This window comes from Chlorocebus sabaeus, chromosome 28 (assembly GCF_047675955.1).
Source record: "Chlorocebus sabaeus isolate Y175 chromosome 28, mChlSab1.0.hap1, whole genome shotgun sequence".
NCBI classification, from domain to species: domain Eukaryota; kingdom Metazoa; phylum Chordata; class Mammalia; order Primates; family Cercopithecidae; genus Chlorocebus; species Chlorocebus sabaeus.
The window spans coordinates 1,794,548-1,817,743 of record NC_132931.1 but is presented as its reverse complement, the minus strand read 5'-3'; the positions used below and the strand labels follow the sequence as shown (position 1 = coordinate 1,817,743).

General features: G+C 44.6%; 1 protein-coding gene across 1 annotated transcript in view; it reads right to left on the bottom strand.

Annotated features, from left to right (window-relative positions):
• Window positions 1-23,196, bottom strand: part of TMEM248 (transmembrane protein 248) — a 35,498-nt gene that overhangs the window by 3,114 nt on the left and 9,188 nt on the right. Inside the window, exons 2-6 of the mRNA XM_008018280.3 lie at window positions 13,171-13,347; window positions 10,253-10,538; window positions 6,831-6,981; window positions 4,379-4,562; window positions 2,133-2,276 (exon numbers count right to left, since the gene is read on the bottom strand). Coding sequence (XP_008016471.1) covers window positions 2,133-2,276; window positions 4,379-4,562; window positions 6,831-6,981; window positions 10,253-10,538; window positions 13,171-13,329 — 924 coding nt within the window. The 5' untranslated portion in view covers window positions 13,330-13,347. The remainder of the gene's footprint in view (window positions 1-2,132; window positions 2,277-4,378; window positions 4,563-6,830; window positions 6,982-10,252; window positions 10,539-13,170; window positions 13,348-23,196) is intronic.

Here is a 23,196-nt window from a genome sequence, read left to right as displayed (position 1 = left end):
TGGAAGACAGCAAGCCAAGGAAACCAGTCAAAAAGGGAAGCCCAGGTTAACTCAGCCCCTACCCAAAGACCAGGACGCCACACTGATTGCACATATCAACCAGACAGTGAAGTTACTAAATCTCTAAGAAGAAAATCTCACCTAGGAAGAAATTACTAGAAATCTCAAAGTCTCCTGCAAGATGCAGCCCATCTGGAACCACTGTGCAGAGACAGAATTAACTGGTTTTTAATTTTTTGAGACACAGTCTCGCTCTGTTGTCCAGGCTGGAGTGCAGTGGTGCAATCATAGGTTACTATAGTTTCCAACTCCTAGGCTCAACCAATCCTCCTACCTCAACCTCCCCAGTAGCTTGGAATACAGGCATGCACCATTACATGTAGCTAATTTTTTAACTTTTAGTAGAGATGGGGTCTCACCATGTTGCCCAAGCTGGTCTTGAACTCCTAGGCTCAAGTGATCCTCCTGCCTCAGTCTCCCAAAAGTCCTGGGATTACAGGTACACCCAGCTGAGGTAACTGTCTTTAAACCTTGATAAACATTCTGTTAGAAGACTTCTTATGCTGATGGAACTACAGAGGAGGCAGCTACCCAGGGTCAGTAGTGCTCCAGTGGAGACTTGAGAACAACTGCCAAGTCACTCCCTTTAATGGTGATGGAGGTTTGGGTATATGGTTAAAAATCCAACACCATAGTTTAGGTTGAGGGTAAAGACACTTCTAATGAAGGCAGAAATTACAGTTGGCCTTCTGTAATTGTGGGTTTCATATCCACAGATTCAACCAAAAATACACAAAAGAGGGCTGGGCATGGTGGCTCACACCTGTAATCAACTGTAATCTTTGAGAGGTCAAGGTGGGTGGATCGCTTGAGCCCAGGAATTCAAGACCAGTCTGGGCAATGTGGCAAAACCCCATCTTTTCAAAAAATACAAAAATTAAGCAGCTGTGGTGATGCATGCCTGTGGTCCCAGCTACTCAGGAGACTGAGGATCGCTTGAGCCTGGGAGGTCAAGGCTGCAGTGAGCTATGATTGTGTTATGAGCTATGATCGCACCACTCCACTCCAGCCTGGGTGACAAAGCGAGACCCTGTCTAAAAAAAAAAAAAAAAAAAAAAAAAATTTAAAACAGCAAAAACACTCAAAAGAAAAAAACCAATACATACGAATACAACAATAAAAATAATACAAGTTTTTAAAATACACTGTAACAACTATTTACATAGTATTTACATTGTATTAGGTATTATAAGTAACCTAGAAGCTGGGCACAGTGGCTCACGCCTGTGATCCTAGAACTTTGGGACACCAAGGCAGGTGGATCACTTGACATCAGCAGTTCGAGACTAGCCTGGCCAACATGGTGAAACCCTGTCTCTACTAAAAATACAAAAATTAGCTGAGTGTGGTGGCGTACGCCTGTAATCCCAACTACTCTCAAGGCTGAGGCAGGAGAATCACTTGAGCCCAGGAGGCAGAGGTTGCAGTAAACGGAGATCACGCCACTGCACTCCAGCCTTGGTGACAGAGCAAAACTGTCTCAAAAAAAAAAAAAAAGTAATCTAGAGATTACAGTTACAGAGGATGACCTGGGCCCAGTGGCTCACACCTGTAATTCCAGCACTTTGGGAGGCCAAGGCGGGTGGATCACTTGAGGTCAGGAGTTTGAGACCAACCTGGCCAACATGGTGAGACCCTGTCTCTACTAAAAATGCAAACAATTAGTGGGGCATGGTGGCATGCGACTGCAATCCCAGCTACTCAGGAGGCTGGGGTAGGAGAATTGCTTGAGCCCGGGAGGCGGAGGCTGCAATGAGCCAAGATAGTCCCACTGCACTCCAGCCTGGGTGACAGAGTGAGACTCCATCTTCAAAAAAAAAAAAAAAAAAGTTACAGAGGATGTGCAGAGGTCATATGCAAATATTGTACCATTTTACAGAAGGGATTTGGACATTCATGAATTTTGGTATCCACCAGGGTCCTGGAACCAATCCTCCTCGGATATTGAGGGATAACTGTCATTTCTTTGGATGAAAGGTGCCACCCACAATAAATGGAGTAAGGATAACTGGGACTTTCTGTATACAGAGACCTCTGGCAAAATGCTGGCCTGGACCCCATCCACAGCTCACCTTCTCGGGACAAAATTCAGGATTGCTCTGACGCAATTTGCTGGGTCTGCCCTTGATAACAGCATAGCAAAACATCGTTATCACCATCACAAAGAGGAAGTAACTGGTGTGCATGAGATGCAAATTTATTAATGAACGGTCATCCTAAATAAAGAAGAGAAAAAAATCAGAAACATCTGCTCTGAGTGACTGAAAGGTTTTAATGCTGGGTTTTGAGAGACAGGACTGACAACCTCCAGACTTGCCACAACTTTTCTTCTTAAGCTGCAAGAGGTGGTTTCTCGTTTTGTCTCCTAAGTGACCAAAGCTGGATCTCATTAGGTGAGGACATGGTGCTCCTGAGCCTCTGTTGGAGAGCACCCACACCTTCCTAGCCCTAGGGCTGTCCTCTGCCCTGTCTTCTGCACCCCCACACTGCCTGAACCCTGCCCCTCCAGTAGGCTTCTCCCCTGCAAAGGCTGCAGACACTCCGTCTTTAAGCCCCACTCCTTTCTGGACACATCCTCGTCATGGGACTGCCCTCAGGCTGCATGGCGGACAGCTGAAGCTGCATTCCTAACTACTGGGTATGCCACCACCAGGAAGGCCTCGGCCCCTCACCTCTCCCCAGGGTTGCCTCCCTCCTCCTGCTTTTCTCTACGTCCCTAGATGAAAATGCTGAGGTCATCCTTGATTCACTGCCCTTTGACCTCCCACATGCAGTCAATCCCCAGGCCCTGCAAGTTACTAGATGGACCCCAGACATGCTTCCATTCCTTTACTCTCTAGTATCTCCAGGCCTCAGGTCAGCCCTGGACTCCCTGCAGGTCACTTACAACATAGTGGGGCAGCTCAGTCTTCTCAATACACTGCTTTACCAACCCCCAAGCCCCAAACACAGGCAGGGAGTGCCCTTGGTCAGGCATGAAGGGCCACAGCCCACCATCCAGCCTGACCTCCACAGCTGGCTCCTGCAGGACCCTGGCCTACAAATGAGCCCCAGAAAAGGGCAAAGGCTGGGCGCAATGGCTCATGCCTATAATCCCAGCACTTTGGGAGGCTGAGGTGGGAGGATCACCTGAGGTCAGGAGTTCAACACCAACCTGGCCAACATGGCAAAACCCCATCTGTACTAAAAATACAAAAATTAGCTGGGTGTGGTGGCAGGTGCCTGTAAGCCCAGCTGCTTTGGAGGCTGAGGCAGGAGAATCTCTTGAACCCAGGAGGCAGAGGTTGCAGTGAACCAAGATTGTGCCACTGCACTCCAGCCTGGACGACAGAGCGTGACTCCATCTCAAAAAATAAATAAATAAATAAATAAAAATAAAGAAAAAAAGAAAAGGACAAAGGGCCAGGCCAAAAGAAGAGAGATCCAGCTAGCACACACTGCCAGAAAGGAACACATTTACAAAATATCAAAGCAGTGTTAAAAAGTGGGCTCAGGCCGGGTGCGGCGACTCATACCTGTCATCCCAGCAATTTCGGAGGCCAAGGCAGGAGGATCGCTTGAGGCCAGGGGTTCAAGACCAGCCTGGGCAACACAGTAAGACCCTGTCTCTACAAAAAGTTTAAAAATTATCCCAGCATGGGACATGCATCTGTAGTCCCAGCCACCCACGAAGCTTCAGACCAAGAGTCGGAAGCTGCAATGAGCCATGATTGTGCCACTAGAGCCCAATCTGGGTGACAGAGCAAGATCCCGTCTCTAAAAAAATAAGTGGGCTCAAGTCTAAGTAGGAAGCTGAGTCTAGCACACAACTGCTAGACGAGATAGGCAAGTATTTTCTTCTCCTTGTCTCTTGGTTTAGTTAAATACTATTCAGGCCTCACTCTCTAGTCGAAGATTCCTCTCCTTCTACTACTTACTTCTACCTTTCAGAACTCTAAGCAGTACTATTTTTGTTCACATGGACACTAGACAGTCTTCTATGAATGTCTGTGAACATCCTCTAAGATAATATTTATACAAGGATCCCTTGTAACCCCCCAGGGATTAGGCAGTTGCTCAAGAAATAACTGCTGCTGAACAACAGAGAAAAGGAAGAGAAGAACCAGATTTTTCTTAACCAATGGGTGGCATGTTTTTCCAAGCATCCACCACTCCGCCTAGTGTCCCAACTCACCTGGAAATCTAACGTGGCAAAGGAGACGCTTACCCAGGGAAGTTAGCAGGGCCTATACAACAGTTGCAGCACATGCACACACATGTGCTTATGCACGCAGACGCGCGCACACACACACACACACACATCATTTTTCTCACTTACATCTGGAACAATCACTGTAAGCTTGGGATTTAAAGCATGATAGACTTTTCCAATGGCCCCCTTATAACACCAGAAAGGATTGTAATCTTGCGCGTATTTTGTGTTGGCATCTCTGGCAGTTGTGAAGATCTTGTACCAGAGCGTGGCGTTGCTGTATGTGTCAGGAACACAGTGTGGTGGCTGTCTGCAGGGGAAGAGAAGGAGGAAAGACACGTGCTCAGTGGCCTGAGTCATTCACTTGTGTCACCCCCACAGCAGCTGGTAAAACATCAAACACGGCAACACACGTGGAAAGGAAAAATGTAACTTACATGTTCATGCTTCTTTGACATAAATACCATTATATTTTAGTTTGAGAGTCTTTTAAAAAAAATAAAAATATAACAGAAAAATAAATAGGTGCCTGACATTTAGGAGTTTGGGTGTTGGATTTCTGCCTTCAGAATTCAACCTACAGTCCTCTCACATGTGATGCAAAGGACATAAGCTTCTTGTGAGCCTATCTTCTCAAATTAGCTAAACTCTTAGTATATTAGTCCATTATCACGCTGCTAATAAAGACATATCCGGGACTGGGTAATTTATAAAGGAAAGAGGCTTAATTGACTCACAGTTCAGCATGGTCGGGGAAGCCTCGGGAAACTTACAATCACGGCAGAAGGGGAAGCAAACACATCCTTCTTCACATGGGGCAGCAAAGAGGAGTGCCGAATAAAAGGTGGAAAACCCCTTATAAAACCATGATGTCTCATGGGAACTCACTTACTATCATGAGAACAGCAGCATGGGGGTAACCACCATCATGATTCAATTACCTCCCACTGGGTCCTTCCCATGACAAGGGGATTATGGGAACCACAATTCAAAATGAGATTTGGGTGGGGAGACAGCCAAACCATATCATCTTTTCTTTTTTTTGAGACAGAGTCTCGCTATGTTGCCCAGGCTGGTGTGACCTTGGCTCACTGAAACCTCCACCTCCCAAGTTGAACTGATTCTCCTGCCTCAGCCTCTCAAGTAGCTGGGATTACAGGCGTGAGCCATTGCACCCAGCCCAAAGCATATCACTTAGTTACAACTGGAAACTTTACCTACAAAATTCTGTATCAGTTACTGTAACACAAAGTAATGTTTAACTTAATCTGATCTTGTCCTACAAACCTCCAAATGTCTAAAATAGACAAATCCCAGGATAATTCTTATTTAAAAAGAATTCACTACAGAATTCTTTTAAATAGGCTGTATCTTATGTATTTCACCTATTTATTTATAGATAATTATCTCCTTTACAGACAGGAGAGACAAAAAAAAAAACCAAAAAGCAAAAAAAAAAAACACCTAAAAGGCAAAACAATAACACTGAATGCTGCTCAAAAACACTGAAGGAAAAGTTTCAAAAACCTTAATTGTTTAATGGAAAATAAAGTTCAATTTATATTTGATTTTAAAACTAACTTTCAAATTAGTAGGTAAAATTAAAATTAGTAATTATTTAATGAGAAATGATTTAAAATGTTACACTTTAAAATTAGTAACTGTTTAACAGAAAATAAGTTTTGATTTATACTTGATTTAAAACTAAAATCAAGATAAACTTAAATCGACGATTGTAAACTATCTTTCTGGATAATGGAGATGAACAAATGTTTATCTTTGTTTTATTTTATTTACTTACTTTTTTGAGATGGAGTCTTGCTGTCACCCAGGCTGGAGTGCAGTGGCACGATCTCGGCTCACTGCAACCTCTGCCTCCCAGGTTCAAGCGATTCTCCTGCCTTAGCCTCCGAGTAGCTGGGATTACAGACATGTGCCACCAGGCCCGGTTAATTTTTGTATTTTTAGTAGAGATAGGGTTTCACCATGTTGGCCAGGCTGGTCTTGAACTCCTGACCTCAGGTGATCCCCCTACCTTGGCCTCCCAAAGTGCTCGGATTATAGGCATGAGACACCGCACCTGGCTGAAAACCTTTATCTTTAGAGAGTCTCCTTTCTCTTTTCTTTTTTTTAAACAGAGACAGGGTCTCCCTATATGTTGTCCAGGCTGGTCTTCAACTCCGGGGCTCAAGGGATCCTCCCACCTCAGCCTCCCACAGTGCTGGGATCACAGGCCTCAGCCACTGCACCCAGCCATGGTGAGCCTCTTTTCTGTAACTTGCTGCTTCTACTCCTGCAGGAAAAGACAGCCTATGAATGTCCAACAACATCCAGGTGCTTTTACTGCCTTGAGGGGACACTAACTTTTGATTTTATTCGCGGAAGATCTATCTTTAGAATTCCAAATTAAATAATCTTTTAGACAAATTAAATAATCCTTTAGATAGGTCTGAGTAGAGATAATTCTATAAAGAAATGTGAAGCAAGCCATCCTGAGAATTTATGGCCGAAGCAGCCCAGCTGTACTCAGGCAAGTGGGGCTTGTCACGTGTGTTCACCGGGCGCCGGGTACACTTACACAGTGACGGGGAACACCCCGGGGCTGGCCGTGAGGGTCATGCAGGCTGTGAACACCACCTGCTCACAGTGACCATGGAGGGCGCAGTCGTCTGAGCTCCACGCTGTAGGCAGGGTGAAGGTGATGTTTATCTCCTCGTGGGCTTCCCTGCCTATGAAAGAGAAATCGTCTTTTTATAAAGAACCACGTATTTGTTATTCTCTGGCATACAAATAAACCCTGAAATCAAACCCACACAGGAATCATCTATCAGCCCAGGAACCTGCCTTTGTGGGATCTGAGGAACAAGAGCAGTCCTGACCCTGACCATGAGGCCTGCTCAACTCAGAGCTACGAAGCAGCGAAGGAAGTGGCCGCTTTCCAGTCATGGCCTGGAGATGCCAAACCAGACCTCGGGCAGATCAGAGGTGAAAAACTTGGGTTGGGTGAATTATCCCCACCATTTCTGCACACCCATCTAGCCATTTTCAAACATTTTTTACACATATTATTTCACTTAAAATTTACTCTTCTCCCATGAACATGACCAAAGAAATGCAGTTGTCCCCCTTTTACATATGAACAAAGAGAGGTCAGAGGGTTTCAGAGTTAAGAAAGGCAAGTGATGAAGCTTAAATTAAAACCAACGTATTGCCAGGCACAGTGGTTCACATCTATAGTCCCAGCACTTTGACTTTAGAAGGCTGAGGCAGGTGGATTACTTGAGGCTGGGAATTCACGACCAGCCTGAACGTGATAGCAAGACTCTGTCTCTACAAAAAACTTTAAAAAATCAGCCAGGTATACTGGTGCACACCTGTGGTCCCACGTACTAGGGAGGATCGCTTGAGCCCAGGAGTTTGCGGCTGCAGTGAGCTATGATCACACCACTGCACTCTAGCCTGGCGACAGATCAAGACTGTCTCAAAAAATAAATTTTAAAAATTAAAATGAAACAATAGCCAGGCATGGTGGCTCATGCCTGTAATCCCAGCACTTTGGGAGGCTGAGGCAGGCAGATCATTTGAAGTCAGAAGTTCAAGACCAGCCTGGCCAACATGGTAAAATCCTGTCTCCACTAAAAATACAAAATTAGCTGGGCATGGTGGCGTGAGCCTGTAATCCCAGCTACTCGGGAGTCTGAAGCAGAAGAGTCGCTTGAACCCAGGAGACAGAGGTTGCAGTGAGCCAAGATTGTGCCACTGCACTCCAACCTGGGTGACAGAGTGAGACTCCATCTGAAAATAATAATAATAAAAAAAAGGTAAAAAAAAACCCGAAGGTGTCCTTATGCCATGCCATAAGAAACAGGTCCACTTGCTACACGGGAAACCCAGAAGTCACCCACACCTGATTATTATGGGAACATTCTCACCTCTAACCGCTAATAGGAGGCTGGTGGGCACTTAAATTCCTTCAAGGACTTTTTATTTGTTTCTTGTTTTTTTTGTTTGTTTTTTGTGTGTTTTTTGAGACAGGGTCTCACTCTATTGACCAGGCTGGAGTGCAGTGGTACAATCTTAGCTCACTGTAGTCTCGACTTCCCAGGTTCAAGCAATCCTCCCACCTCAGCCTCACAAGCAGCTGGGACTACAGGTGCACGCCACGACACCTGGCTAATTTTTTATATTCTTCATAAAGACAAGTGTTTGCTATGTGCCCAGGTTGGTCTTCAACACCTGAGCTCATTCAAACCTCCTGCCTCAGCCTCTCAATGTGCTGGGATTACAGGCATGACCCACTGCACCCAGCCTAAGAACTTTTTAAAAAGCCTTTGGGTAACCAAAGAACAAAAGGTTATTCTTCCAAGGCCCAGGTGTCCCACATGAAGCCTTTCCCGATTATTCCAGCTTCCACTGCCTTCTAGCCCTTCTCCTGCGTCACTTACAGTCTGTCATGGGTTTAGTACTGGTCACAGGGTAGTGCTCCACATTTTATAAGCATGTATTTTTCATATCCCTTATCAAGCACTTTCATAGCATTTCCTTTGTGGGAGGGCTATTATAAGTGCTTGATAAACATTAACTCACGTTTATCTTTGTCTCTTCCATAACCCTAAAATTCCAAAAGGAAGAGACTACATCTTAGGTTTTTTTTTTGTTTTTTTTTTTTTGAGGTGAAGTCTCGGTTTGTTGCCTAGACTGGAGTGCAGTGGTGTGATCTCGGCTCACTGCAGCCTCCGCCTCCAGAGCTCAAGTGATTCTCCCACCTCAGTCTCCAGAGTAGCTGGGATCACAGGCGCCCGCCACCATGTCCAGCTAATTTTTTTTTGTATTTTTAGTAGAGATAGGGTTTCCCCATGTTGGCCAGACAAGTCTTGAACTCCTGACCTCAAGTGATCCACCCACCTCGGCCTCCCAAAGTGCTGGGATTATAGGCGTGAGCCACTGCGCCCGGGCCCATCTTAGGCATTTTCTTTTCTTTTTTTGAGATGGAGTCTCACTCTGTTGCGCAGGCTGGAGTGCAGTGGTATGATCTCAGCTCACTGCAACCTCCACCTCTCGGGTTCAAACAATTCTCCTGCCTCAGCCTCCTGAGTAGCTGGGACTACAAGTGCGGCGCACCACCATACCTGCATGCCCGGCATTTTTTTTTTTTTTTTTTGGAGACAGAGTCTCTCTCTGTCGCCCAGGCTGGAGTGCAGTGGTGTGATTCTTAACTCACTACAACCTCTGCCTCCCGGGTTCAAGCTCAGTCTCCCAAGTAGCTTCTCCTGCCTCAGTCTCCCAAGTAGCTGGGACTGCAGGTGCCCGCCACCATGCCTGGCTAATTTTTGTATTTTTAGTAGAGATGGGGTTTTGCCATATTGGCCAGGCTGGTCTTGAACTCCTGACCTTGTGATCTGACCACCTTGGCCTCCCAAAGTGCTGGGATTACAGGTGTGAGCCACTACACCTGGCCAAATTTTTGTATTTTAGTAGTGATGGGGTTTCACCACGTTGCCCAGGCTGGTCTGAAACTCCTGAGCTGAGGCAATCCACCCACCTTGGCCTCCCAAAGTGCTGGGATTACATGCACGAGCCACTGTGCCCAGTCATCTTAGCCATTTTCTAGTTCTTCCCAGCAGCTTAGCACAGTGTTGGACTAACAATGGCCATTAAAAAATCTATAAACTAATAGCAATAGAAGATGTGTAGTAAATAATGAAAACTCCAACAGGATAAGCCTGAATAAAAATTACATGTTTGTAAATATTAGACAGGCCTTATAGTTTTTTCACAGTTTCTTGTTCCTACAGGCTTTTGAGAAGCTACTTCAAGCCAGGTACTTTACCATGTAATGATGGTGTAGAAATGGTTCATGTAGTTCAAACTCAACAAAAAAAGACACACGTGCAAGACTACAATTTAGTACAATATAGTCAGTAAAAACACACACGGTGCCTCCTCTTTTTGTAACAGTGGTTGCTTGAGGAGCCTGAATGGAGAGTGGCTACTGCATACCTGAAAGTCCAATCTGATGCCCTAAGATGGTTGAGTACAGATGAGTGACGTTGCGGGAATACCCTCCGAAGGGTTTCAGTGGGTCCAGGGTTAGGGTGATTGCGACTGAGATATTCACAGGGCCCGAGTCCTCCAGGGCCTGGGGGGACTGGGTGGAAGCTCGGGCCTGCCCGCTGGTCATTGTGCTTTCCGGAGTTGTGGTGTCGTTTGTGAGATGCTTTAGCGTTTCATTCTCTGATACACACAGGTCCAAATCATTGAACCGTAGCAGAAAAGTATTCCAATCCTTTGGGGAAGTGAAAGAAAAAGAAATGAGTGTGAACAGCGCCTGCCTCCCGCTGCGGAAACACAGGTAAGACCCTGGTGTGGCACTGCAGCACATCAGCAAACTACAATTCAGAGCTGGTCATTTAAGATCATGACAACACGGCCACCAACCTCCTCACAGGCAGCACAACGTGGCTTTCCTCATCACTTTTATATTTATAACCTAAAATATGAACTCTTCACTGGCACAAGATACTCAATAAACTGTGAAATCAAATCAATTTATTCAAGAAAATCTTCTTTTAAAAAAATCCAGCATATTACACATAGAGAAAATGATCTAGCCTCAGGACCAAACTGAAAAAGAAAGCTTGAATAAAAGCATTAATGCAAACTCATTCTGCAATTACAATTCTTTTTTTTTTTAAATAAAGTCACCTTAAAATAATGTCCCAAAAGATCAGTTCCATATATCTTGCTCTCTTTCTCCAGAACACGAAACAGCAGTGAATACTAATACTCATTTGGGACACTGCCCCCCTTCTTATGGACTTTTGATGACACCTTAGAGCAGCAACAATTTCAAAAAGGAAGGGGCCAGGTGCAGTGGCTTGCACCTGTAATCCCAGCACTTTGGGAGGCCAAGGCGGGTGGATCATTTGAGGTCAGGAGTTCAAGACCAGCCTGAGCAACATGGTGAAACCACGTTTCTACTAAAAATACAATAATCAGCCAGGTGTGGTGGTGTGTGCCTGTAGTCCCAGCTACTTGGAAGGCTGAGGCACGAAAATCATTTGAAGTGGGGCAGAGGCCCCAGCAAGCCAAGATCGTGCCACTGAACTCCAGCCTCAGCCTGGGTGTCAGAGTGACATTCCATCTCAAATAAACAAAAAAAAAGTCATCTGAGCAACCCCTAACCAGCCCAGTAAGTCTACCCTTACAGCATCAGTTCAACTGTATGTGACATTTAGTAAGACTGCAACTGGATCTATTAAATTACATTTCCCTAACACCTACAAACTCAACTGACCATTCTAGTATATTAGGGCTGAAAACGAACATTCTAGTCTCAGTCCTTCATAGTCCTAGACATGAAGAAACTGAGGCCCAGGGCAAATTAGGGACTCTCCAATTCTAGTTCAAGGTAGAATCCGCATTAAGTTCTGATTCACAGCCCCAAATGTTTCCCATACACCACTGCCTTTCCTACAACTTAGGATCCTCATTTGAAATAAAAATCACGAAACTAATCATAACCAAAGTTCTGCAGCATCTCAACAATGCGTTCCTACAGAGCTGGAGTCCACATTGAACAGCCAGCTAAAGCCAATGCCAGGCCTAATTTGGATTATTAAGGGCTAATTATCCAGGCTTCATTGTAACCACTGGCCTTGGCCAAGTGCTCAACATGGACTCAAGATCTGCAGGAAAGAAATGGCAGGAGGCTGCAGAGCTTTAGTTTTGAGTAGAATATTCATTTTCAGCCCTGATGTGGGGGCAGCCTGTTTTCACAGCCTTTAAAGATTGAGGCAGGGTCTGCAAAGAGGGAGAATTAAGCCAGCCAGTATGTCTCTTAGTAACAAACTCTTTGAAAGCGTTACAAGGTAGAAATAGCTAAAACTTGTTACTTGAACTGTGCTAGAAAGAGTTCACATGTGTAGGCGGTTCGTTTTGCCAAGATCACTTAAGATCTAGAATGCCCTAGAGCTCAAGAGAAAGCTATGATCTCAATTACATGGAACAGAACTCTACCCTCTCCATTGCAAGGCACACTCAATGTGGCAACCACACACTCCCAACCCCACCCCCACCCCCACCTCCACCCAACAACAAACCCAAGGAGGAAAAAGAGTAAGAGAAAGCACCTAAGGAATCTATTAAAAGACAGGAATTAGGCTGGGTGTAGTGGCTCACGCCGGTAATCTCAGCACTTGGGGAGGCTGAGATGGGTGGATCACCTGAGGTCAGGAGTTCAAGACCAGCCTGGCCAACACAGCGAAACCCCATCTCTACTAAAAAGACAACAATTAGCCAGACGTGGTGGTGGGCACCTGTAATCCCAGCTACTCAGGAGGCTGAGGCAGGAAAATCGCTTGACCCCGGGAGGTGGGGGTTGCAGTGAGCCGAGACGACACTGCACTCCAGACTGCGTGACAGAACGAGACTCCATCTCAAAAAACAAAAATATTTGGTAATTAAATCCTGTTTTGAATTTCTTTAAGATTCCTTATCTCATGAAAAAAACGATTAGTACAGCTGATAAAACTCCATGATGATATGTGGTTTTAAAATACCAAATGTTCAGTTTTCTAAAACAGCAAAGAACCCATTTGAGATGGAATATTAAAAAGGTGAGTTCTCCAGCTTTTTGACACAGATGTTACAAATGTACTCTCCAAAATGCATCTGTTTCACTGCTGAAATAGTCTAACTGAAACTGGTAGCATATTTAAATTGAACAATACCTATCTAGGTATTTCCTAACAAAGTTGAGTCCTGGGGAGATGGAAAACAGAAAATTCTGAATAAATACTGACCTTTCTCACTAGGAGAGAAAGTCCAAAACCCAAGAAAGCTATATGACAAGCCACAGAGTGTTGCCCCACTCCACAAGGGCCAGCCAGCCCAGGAGAAGTCAGAACATACTGTACCTCTGCCATTTCTGGTGATTTAATCTCCTTGATTTTGAAGAAGTAGCCCAGGGTCAGAAAAGCTATGGCCATGGCACTCACGCTGATCATGAAGACCACCAGGGGAGGCCGACTGCTGATGTACACCTTCAGGTTTTCCAGGGGGTTGATGCTGAACATTATTCTGATCAGCTCCACCTGAAAGAAATTAATTAAAAGCCTTAAGGACTGACTTTTCAACAGGAAAGCTATGATTCTTTTGTTTTCTTTTGAGGTTTTGAGGGGGTGAGCTCGGCGGGATGGGCACTCATTACTGAATTTGAGAAATGTCTTATCATAACTTCATTCAAAAGACTAGAAGGAAAAAATGCTAAATGTTAATTGCCATTACCTCAAAGTGGCAGGATCCTGAATACATATTCTCTTTCAGTTTGAATCTTCTAAATATTGTGTGTGTGTGTGTGTGTGTGTCTGTGTGTGTTTTAAAAAACAGGGTCTCTTGCTCTGTCACCCAGGCTGGAGTGCAGTGGTGTGATCATAGCTCACTGCAGCCTTGAACTCCTAGGCTCAAGCTATCCTCCCACCTCAGCCTCCTGAGTAGCTAGGACTAAAGGTATGTACCACTATGCCCGACTAATTTATTCCTTTTTTTTTTTTTTTTTTTTGACACAGAGTCTCACTCTGTCATCCAGGCTGGAGCAATGGTGTAGTCTTGGTTCACTGCAACCTCTACCTCCTGGGTTCAAGCGATTCTCCCACCTCAGCCTCCCAAGTAGCTGGGACTACAGGCAGGTGCCGCCACACCCAGCTAATTTTTGTATTTTTAGTAGAGACGGGGTTTCACCATATTGGCCAGGCTACTCTCTAACTCCTGACCTCGTAATCTGCCTGCCTCGGCCCCTCAAAGTGCTGGGATTACAGGCGTGAACCACCATACCCAGCTAATTTATTACTTTTTAAGAGATGGGGTCTCACGGCTGGGCACGGTGGCTCACCCTGTAATCCCAGCACTTTGGGAGGCCGAGGCGGGTGGATCACGAGGTCAGGAGATTGAGACCATCCTGGCTAACATGGTGAAACCCCATCTCTACTAAAAATACAAAAAATTAGCCAGGCATGGTGGCAGGCACCTGTAGTCCCAGCTACTCGGGAGGCTGAGGCAGGAGAATGGTATGAACCCAGGAGGCGGAGTTTGCAGTGAGTCGAGGTCATGCCACTGCACTCCAGCCTTGGCCACAGAGCAAGACTCCGTCTCAAAAAAAAAAAAAAGAGAGATGCAGTCTCGCTATGTTGCCCAGGCTGCTCCTGAACTCCTGGCCTCAAGCAATCCTCCTGCCTCAGCCTCCCAAAGTTCTGGGATTACAAGTGTGAGTCACCATACCCAGCCTCGATCTTCTAAATATTCTATAATAAATACTGTTACTTCCATATCACCTAAAAGGTTTAGGTGGGTCAGTAATATGACACAAATACACAACAACATGTACAGAAAGAAACTAAGGATGCTCTCATTTCCTGCTACTGAAAAGCTGAATTCTACTTATTCAACATTCTGTCCTGTTCATTGCCATATCGCTCATAGCCATCCCAGCCCTGCTTAAAAGCTCCTAAGGCTTCCACCAGACCTAGAAGAGGTCGGTGATAGCTCCCTGTCATGGCCCACAGGGTTTTCAGGACTCAGAAGCCCTGCCAATCTCCCTGACTGCATCGCCATCCACTTCCCCTTCTCCCTCCTGGGCTTTGGGCCACGCTGGACTTGCTATTCTTCAGGATCATCTTGTCAATTTCTGCAAGGAAATCAGCTGGGACACTGGCAGGGATTGCACTGAATCTGTGATGGGTTTGGGGAGTACTGCTCTCTTAACAATGTTGTCCGCTAGTCCGAGAGCCTCGGATGCCTTTCCGTCTATTTGGCTTCTTTATTTCAACAATGTTTTCTGTTTTCACAGTGTTAAGTTTGCACTTCTTTTATTAAGTTTATTCCTAAGTATTTAATGCTTCTTGCCATTTTTGACCATGATCTAGCTGAAGACTTTTGCATCTGCCTGGATGCTTTTCCCAAACATTTCCACATTTGTTCTTCTTAAAACGCACGTCTATGGCTGGGTGCAGGGGCTCACACTTGTAATCCCAGCACTTTGGGAGGCTGAGGCGAGTGGATCACTTGAGGTCAGGAGTTCAAGACCAGCCTGGCCAACACAGCAAAACCCCACCTCTACTAAAAATTTAAAAATTAGCCAGATGTAGTGGTGCACACCTGTAATCCCAGCTACTCGGGAGGCTGAGGTAGGAGAATCGCTTGAACCTGGGAGGCAGAGGTTGCAGTGAGCCAAGATCACACCACTGCACTCCAGCCTGAGTGACAGAGTGAGACTCTGTCTCAATTTAAAAAAAAAAAAAAAAAATGCAAGTCTCTGTTTAACAGTCAGCTCCTCAGACCACGCCTTCCCTGGTCACCCTCAGCCTCTGCTTTATTTCCTTCATATTGTTTAGCATCAACCAAGAGCACAATTATTTTCCTACTTGTTTACTGTCTGTCATCCCTCATTAATGAGCCCAATGAGAGCAGACATTTTGCCTGTCTTGTTCACGGCTACAGCCCTGGCCCCTGACCCCTGACCCCTAGAACAGCAGCTGGCACACAATGAGCACTTACAAATATGAGCAGACTGCAACAACATTAGCAAAAAGCAATTTTTAAAAGTCTGTATCAGCGTTTACAGAGACAAAAGGATGCATCAACAGCCCCTAAAAATCAACAGTAACACATTTTCCATGCCATTTTCACTCAGCATTCGTTTTCCTGATATCTCTGTTGATCTCTGTTGATCTAGTTCGCTGAATTTCACTGATGTATATATGTAAAAATTGTTCTGTGGTTGAGTAATCCCAGTCTGAGGGGTCCAGTTGGGTTCTGTCACTGTTTCACCCACAAAGGGCACTGCAGCAGGTACAAGAGTGGCTGTAGTACAGCAAGGTCACAGGGTAGGGCCCGTCTTCAACCTGATACTGTCAGACCACTCTCCAAGGAGATCAACCAGTTTACACTTCTCCAGCAATGAAGGAGCCTGCTCCATTCCATGAGATTTGTGCCGACACTTGATTTCCTAAGGCATATTAATTTGGTCCAAAAAGACAGATGTGAAATGATATCTCTATTATTTTAAATTGTATCTCTGTGAAACAGAGCATCTTTCCTTTTTTTTAACCAGCCATTTAGGCCCATTCTTAAGGGAACTGCCTGAATCCTCTGGTAATTTACTAATAGGGTGTTAGTCTACTTCTTATTGATGTTTAGAAATTCCTTTTGTGTTTCAGGTACTAACCCTTTAACAGTTTTATATATTACATATAATTAATCCAAGTCTGGGTTTTCTTTAATATGGTTTATGGTATCTTTTGCCATGTGAAAGGTTCTTCAGAAGTCGGGCACAGTGGCTCATGCCTGTAATTCCAGCACTTTGGGAGGCTGAGGCAAGCGGATCACGAGGTCAGGAGTTCAAGACCAGCCTGGCCAATATGGTGAAACTCCGTCTCTACTAAAAATACAAAAAGTAGCTGGGCATGGTGGCGTGTGCCTGTAGTCCCAGCTACTCAGGAGGCTGAGGCAGGAGAATCACTTGAAGCCAGAAGGCGGAGGTTGCAGTGAGCTGAGATCGCACCACTGCACTTCAGCCTGAGCGACAGAGCAAGACTCTGTTTCAAAAAAAAAAAAAAAGAAAGAAAGAAAAAGAAAGGTTCTTGATATTTTTAATGGTATTATTAATACATAATTCACACAGCATATAATTCACCCATTTAAAATATACAATTCAACGATTTTTGGTATATTCACCGAATTGAAGAACAATCTCCACAATCAATTTTCAAATGTTTTCACTGCCCTATAAAGAAAGTCCAACATATAACAGATACATAAAAAAGAAATTAAAACATACCACCAGAGAAAAATTACCTTCACTAAAATGAAGACAGGAAGGAAGGAAAGAAAGAAGAAAAGATCACAAAACAGCCAAAAACAACAAAATGGCAGGAGTAAATCCTTACTTATCAGTAACAACACTGAATGTAAATGGACTAAACTCTCCAGTCAAAAGACACAGTGGCTGAATAAATAAAAAAGCCAGACCCAACAATGTGTTGCCTACAAGAAACACACCTCACCTATAAAGACACACATCAAATGAAAATAAAGAAATAGCTGGGCAATTTAAAGAAATACTGAATACAAAATAAAGAAATACTGGCTCACACCTGTAATCTCAGCATTTTGGGAGGCTGAGGCAGGCAGATCACCTGAGGTCAGGAGTTCCAGACCAGCCTCACCAACATGGAGAAACCCCGACTCTACTAAAAATACAAAAAAATTAGCCAGGTGTGGTGGTGCATGCCTGTCTGTAATCCCAGTTACTTGGGAGGCTGAGGCAGGAGGATCACTTGAACATGGGAGGCAGAGGTTGTGGTGAGCCGAGGTCACGCCACTGCACTCCAGCCTGGGAACAAGAGCAAAACTCCGTCTCAAAAAAAGAAAATAAAGAAATGGAAAAAGATATTCCATACAAATGGAAACCAAAAAAGAGCAGAGCAGAAGCAGCTATACTTAATCAGACTAAATAGATTTCAAGACAAGAACTATAAAAAGAGACAAAGAAGGTCAAAGGGTCAATTCAGCAAGATGATGTAACAATTATAAATATATATGCACCCAACACTGGAGCACTGAGATATATAAAGCAAATATTAGAACTAAAGGGAAAGACAGACCCCAATACAATCATAGCTGGAGACTTCAACACTCTACTTTCAGCATTGGACAGATCATCCAGATGGAAAACCAACAAAGAAATGATTTAATCTGCACTATAGACCAAATGGACCTAACAGATCACATGAATCATTCCCAAAAATACACCATATGTTAGGCCACAGAACAAGTCTTAAAACATTCAAAAAATATGAAATTATATCAAGTATCTTCTCTGACCACAATGGAATACAACTAGAAATCATTTATAAGAGAAATTCTGGAAACTACACAAACACATGGAAATTAAATAATATGCTCCTGGATGGCCAGTGGGTCAATGAAGAAATTAAGAAGGAAATTCGAAAGTATCTTGAAACAAATGAAATGAAAACACAAAATACCAAAACCTATGTGATCTAGCGAAAGCAGTACTAAGAGGAAAGTAGAAAACATCAAACAAGCAACCTAATAACACATCTTAAGGAACTAAGCTGCCTCTGCCAATATTTCTAGGCACTGACTGCCCACCTACCCAGCCTGGGTGCTTGTCCATTTTTTTTGTTTTGTTTTTTTGGACACAAGAGTCTCACTCTGTTGCCTAGGCTAGAGTGCAGGGGCACAATCTCAGCTCACTGCAACCTCCGCCTCCTGGGTTCAAGTGATTCTCCTGCCTCAACCTCCTGAGTAGCTGAGATTACAGGCGCATGCCACTACGCCTGGCTAATTTATTTATTTTTCTTAGTAGAGACAGGGTTTCACCATGTTGACCAGACTTGTCTTGAACTCCTGTCCTCAAGAGATATGCCCGCCTTGGCCTCCCAAAGTGTTGGGATTGTAGGTGTGAACCACCACACCTGGCCCAAAACCTTAACCTTATATAAAAATGAATAGGAACCATTTACCTCTTGGAACTACAATTATGAAACGTTCAGAAAAACAGTAGAAAAATCTGAATCAGAATTCACTTCAAGGAAAACTAATAGTCATTAAAAGCACATTACACCAGAATTTAAACAGTTATATCAACACAAATACCCACAAAATGGCAAATATTGTCAAATTAAGCCAATTTAATTTAGGGAAACTTCCAGTACAAGCAATTATAGCGACAATTATAGTCACTAAAAAAGCAAAAGAATGGGTCGGGCGCAGTGGCTCACGCCTGTAATCCCAACACTTTGGAAGGCCAAAGTGGGTGCATCACCTGAGGTCAGGAGTTCGAGACCAGCCTGACCAACATAGTGAAACCCCGTTTCTACTAAAAATACGAAAATTAGCTGAGCATGGTGGCGTGCGCCTGTAATCCCAGCTACTCAGGAGTCTGAGACAGCAGAATCACTTGAACCCAGGAGGCAGAGGTTGCAGTGAGCTGACTTTGTGCCACTGCACTCCAGCCTGGGCAACAAGAGCAAAACTCCACCTCAAAATAACAATAATAATAATAATAAAAATAATAGAAGAAGAATGTTTGAATAAAACTATTAAGATTCCAAACATTTTACAAACATAAAATTCCCTTCTACCATTCAAAAGTGTTTTCAAATAGGAAATCAGTGAAGACTAAATAAATGTATTCCTTCTGCAAAGAGTTACAAGAAAGTTTCTGTGAGCGTCACAGTGGCAAATGTTAGTTTTAATTAATGAATAAATTAAGTTCTGTTTAGGAAAAAAAACAGAGATAAAAGAAAGCACACTATCTGACCCCTCCCCCTAAATTCATTCCAACTCCAATTAGGGCGTCCTGGTATTGACCAAGATAAAGAAACAAACGAGCATGACTGGGAAGCTGCCTCACTGAAAAGTCCAGGGATTTAGGGTACGTAGAACACGTCCAAAAGGCAATTTCACAAGCATGTGAGAACACGTGATGAAAATCTATCAGCACAGTACCTTAGATCTCTGAGACTAACTCAATGAAGATGCTAAACATCAGATGGCACTTTAAGCAAGCAAAATGCAATACCAAGACTATCCCACAGGTATCTCTAGCAACCCACAAGTTACAAATAACACAAGTTCCTTAAAAAGGGGCGCGGAAAGGGCTGTGTTATAAACTTTCTGGAGACCAACTTGACCATACATATCAACAGTGTTAAAATCTGGCATATTTTATCTCCAACATTCTACTTCTAAGAACCTAAACTAAGGAAACACCCATTGCTCCAAAGATTTAACTACTCAGAGTTATTTTTGGAGTGTTTGCAATTGTTAAAAAATGGAAAACTACATATCCAACAATAGCAGGGCACAACTGAATAAAGTAGGATTTCTCTCCAGTATTGTACCTATCAAAAACACAAGATCTGGGCATGGTGGCACACGCCTGTAGTCCCAGCTACGTGGGGGGCTGAGGCAGGAGGATGGCTTGAATCTGGGAGTATGAGGCTGCAATGAGCTATGATTACGCCACTGCACTCTAGCCTGAGCAACAGAGTGAGATCCTATCCCCCCAACCACCAAAACAAAGCAGGGGCTAGGCACAGTGGCTCACGCCTATAATCGCAGCACTTTGGGAGGTCGAGGCAAGCAGATCACCTGAGGTCAGGAGTTTGAGACCAGCCAGGGCAACTTGTGAAACCTTGTCTCTACTAAAAACACAAAAAATAAGCCAGGTGTGATGGCACGTGGTTGTAGTCCCAGCTACTCAGGAGGCTGAGGCACGAATTGCTCGAACCTGGGAGGTTGCAGTGGGCTGAGATCGTGCCACTACACTCCAGCCTGGGAGACAGAGTGAGACTCTGTCTCAAAACAAACAAACAAACACCTACAGAATCTAAAATATCACATACAGCTGCCATAAAAAAGAAAAAAATCGGCCAGGCGTGGTGGCTCATGTCTGTAATCCTAGGACTTTGGGAGGCTGAGGTGGGTGGATTGCCTGAGCTCAGGAGTTTGAGACCAGTCTGGGCAACACACTGAATTCCTGTCTCTACTAAAACTACAAAAAATGACCCGGGAGTGGTGGCATGCACCTGTAATCCCAGCTATAGGGAGGCTGAGACAGGAGAATTGCTTGAACCCAGAAGGTGGAGGTTGCAGTGAGTCATGATTGCATCACTGCACTCCAGCCTGGGTGTCAGAGCAAGAATGCATCTCAAAAACAAAAAGTTCTCAGGGAAAACTGTGCTCTGTACAATCCTCCATCTGGCGAGGTGAGGAGATAAGAACAGGGATGGAGAAACTGAGGCAACAGGTAAACAACAGATGGTGCTTTACATAAGCAAAAGGCAATACCAAGGTTACCCTAATATCTCAGTCAACACACAGTTTGCAAAAGAACACAGTGCCTTACAGGTAGCCAGGAAAAGGCTGTGTTACAAACTTTCAAAATACTACTGGTTCAGGTGAAAGGGACAGAGGTGGAGGAGGAGATGCTGACTTTTTATTACATGAGTTAACAAAAACACAGTTAATTGGGTCGGTGCAAAAGGAATCATGGTTTTCGACAATATGTAATGGCAAAAACCACGATTACTTTTGTACCAACCTAATATAAGGGGAGCAAAGGAGCTAGTAAAGGAGGAAGGCCGGCCGGGCACGGTGGCTCACACCTGCACTTTGGGAGGCCGAGGCGGGTGGTCACGAGGTCAGGAGATCGAGACCATCCATCCTGGCTAACACGGTGAAACCCCGTCTCTACTAAAAATACAAAAAATTAGCTGGGCGTGGTGGCGGGCGCCTGTAGTCCCAGATACTTGGGAGGCTGAGGCAGGAGAATGGCGTGAACCCAGGAGGTGGAGCTTGCAGTGAGCCAAGATAGCACCACTGCACTCCAGCCTGGGTGACAGAGTGAGACTCCGTCTCAAAAAAAAAAAAAAAAAAAAAAAAAAAAGGAGGAAGGCCTCCTGGTTGGGCACAATAACTCACACCTGTAATCCCAGCACTGTGGGAGGCTGAGGTAGAAGGATTGTTTGAGGCCAGGAGTTCGAGACCAGCCTGGCCAACACAAGACCTTATCTCTACAAAAAATAATTTTTTAATAAATTAGCTAGGCATGGTGGTATACACCAATGGCCCAGCTACTTGGGAGTCTGAGGTGGGAGGACTGCCTCAGCCCAGGAGGTCAAAGCTATAGTGAGCTATGATCATGCCACTGCACTCCAACCTGGTTAACACAGTGATTAAAAACAAACAAACAAAAAAAAATGTAATTTTGCAACTTAATAACATTTTATCAGAAAAAAAGTAAGTTAACATTCATTATGCCACAGACACAGGAAACCTTTCAGTCTCTCCCTCTCCAAAGCCCGCATATGTACACCACATGGCTACTTGTCCAAGTTTTAAACTAGCTTTATTATAGTTTCAAAAACGTTCTTTTTTTTTTTGAGATGTTGTCTCGCGTTGTCACCCAGGCTGGAATGCAGCAGTGTGATCTCTGCTCAACCTCTGCCTCCCGGGTTCAAGTGATTCTCCTACCTCAGCCTCCCAAATAGCTGAGACTACAGGCGCATGTCACCACGTCCGGCTAATTCTGGTATTTTTAGTAGAGACGGGGTTTCACCATGTTGGCCAGTCTGGTCTCAAACTCCTGACTTCAAGTGATCTACCCGCCTCAGCCTCCCAAAGTGCTGGGATTCTAAGTGCAAGCCACCACACCAGGCCCACCATTCATCTTAAATGAGATTTTCTACCTTAGGTTAAATGGGAAGTTTCTGAAAGGTGAGGAAGAGAGGATGGGCAAGCCCACTCTCTATGCCGACCAAAGGAAATACATTGGACTTGTGCTAAGAGAGAATGACAGAAACTCACCTTCACGTAGCAGAAAGTAGCATTTCTCAAATATCCTGTGATGTCTGAGACCCTCGAAGAGCTTTAAGGCTGGGGTTACAAACCCTGAGCCTAGTAAGCAACAGTCATCCAACACTTAGAGCTAAAGACACTTATTGGTATCAAAGACCCCTGTGCAAGCTCCAGCACCTAGTTGCCCCGAGCACTGTGCAGAAACCACCTTCCTGCCCCACCGCAAAGCAGTGCAGGCAGAATGAACCTTCAGAGAGAGAAGTGAGAAGCAATGAAGACACAGGAGAACTTCAAGGTCTCCAGTAATCTCTGGGCTGCCAAGTCCAAAGCCGGAGCTACAGTCCCTAACTCATGTTGCTGCAGCATCTGACACAGAAGTGGGGTGGATCCTCTCCCAGTTTCCACTCCTGGTTTTCCTAACATTCATCTGGCCACCCCTTCCTTTTCAGGCTCCTTCAAAAGCTGGTGTTTCCAAGTTCCAGCTGGGGCCTCTGCTCAAGGGGGACACACTCATTCATGCCTTAACCCCATTTTATGTATCCACTCACCTCCAGATC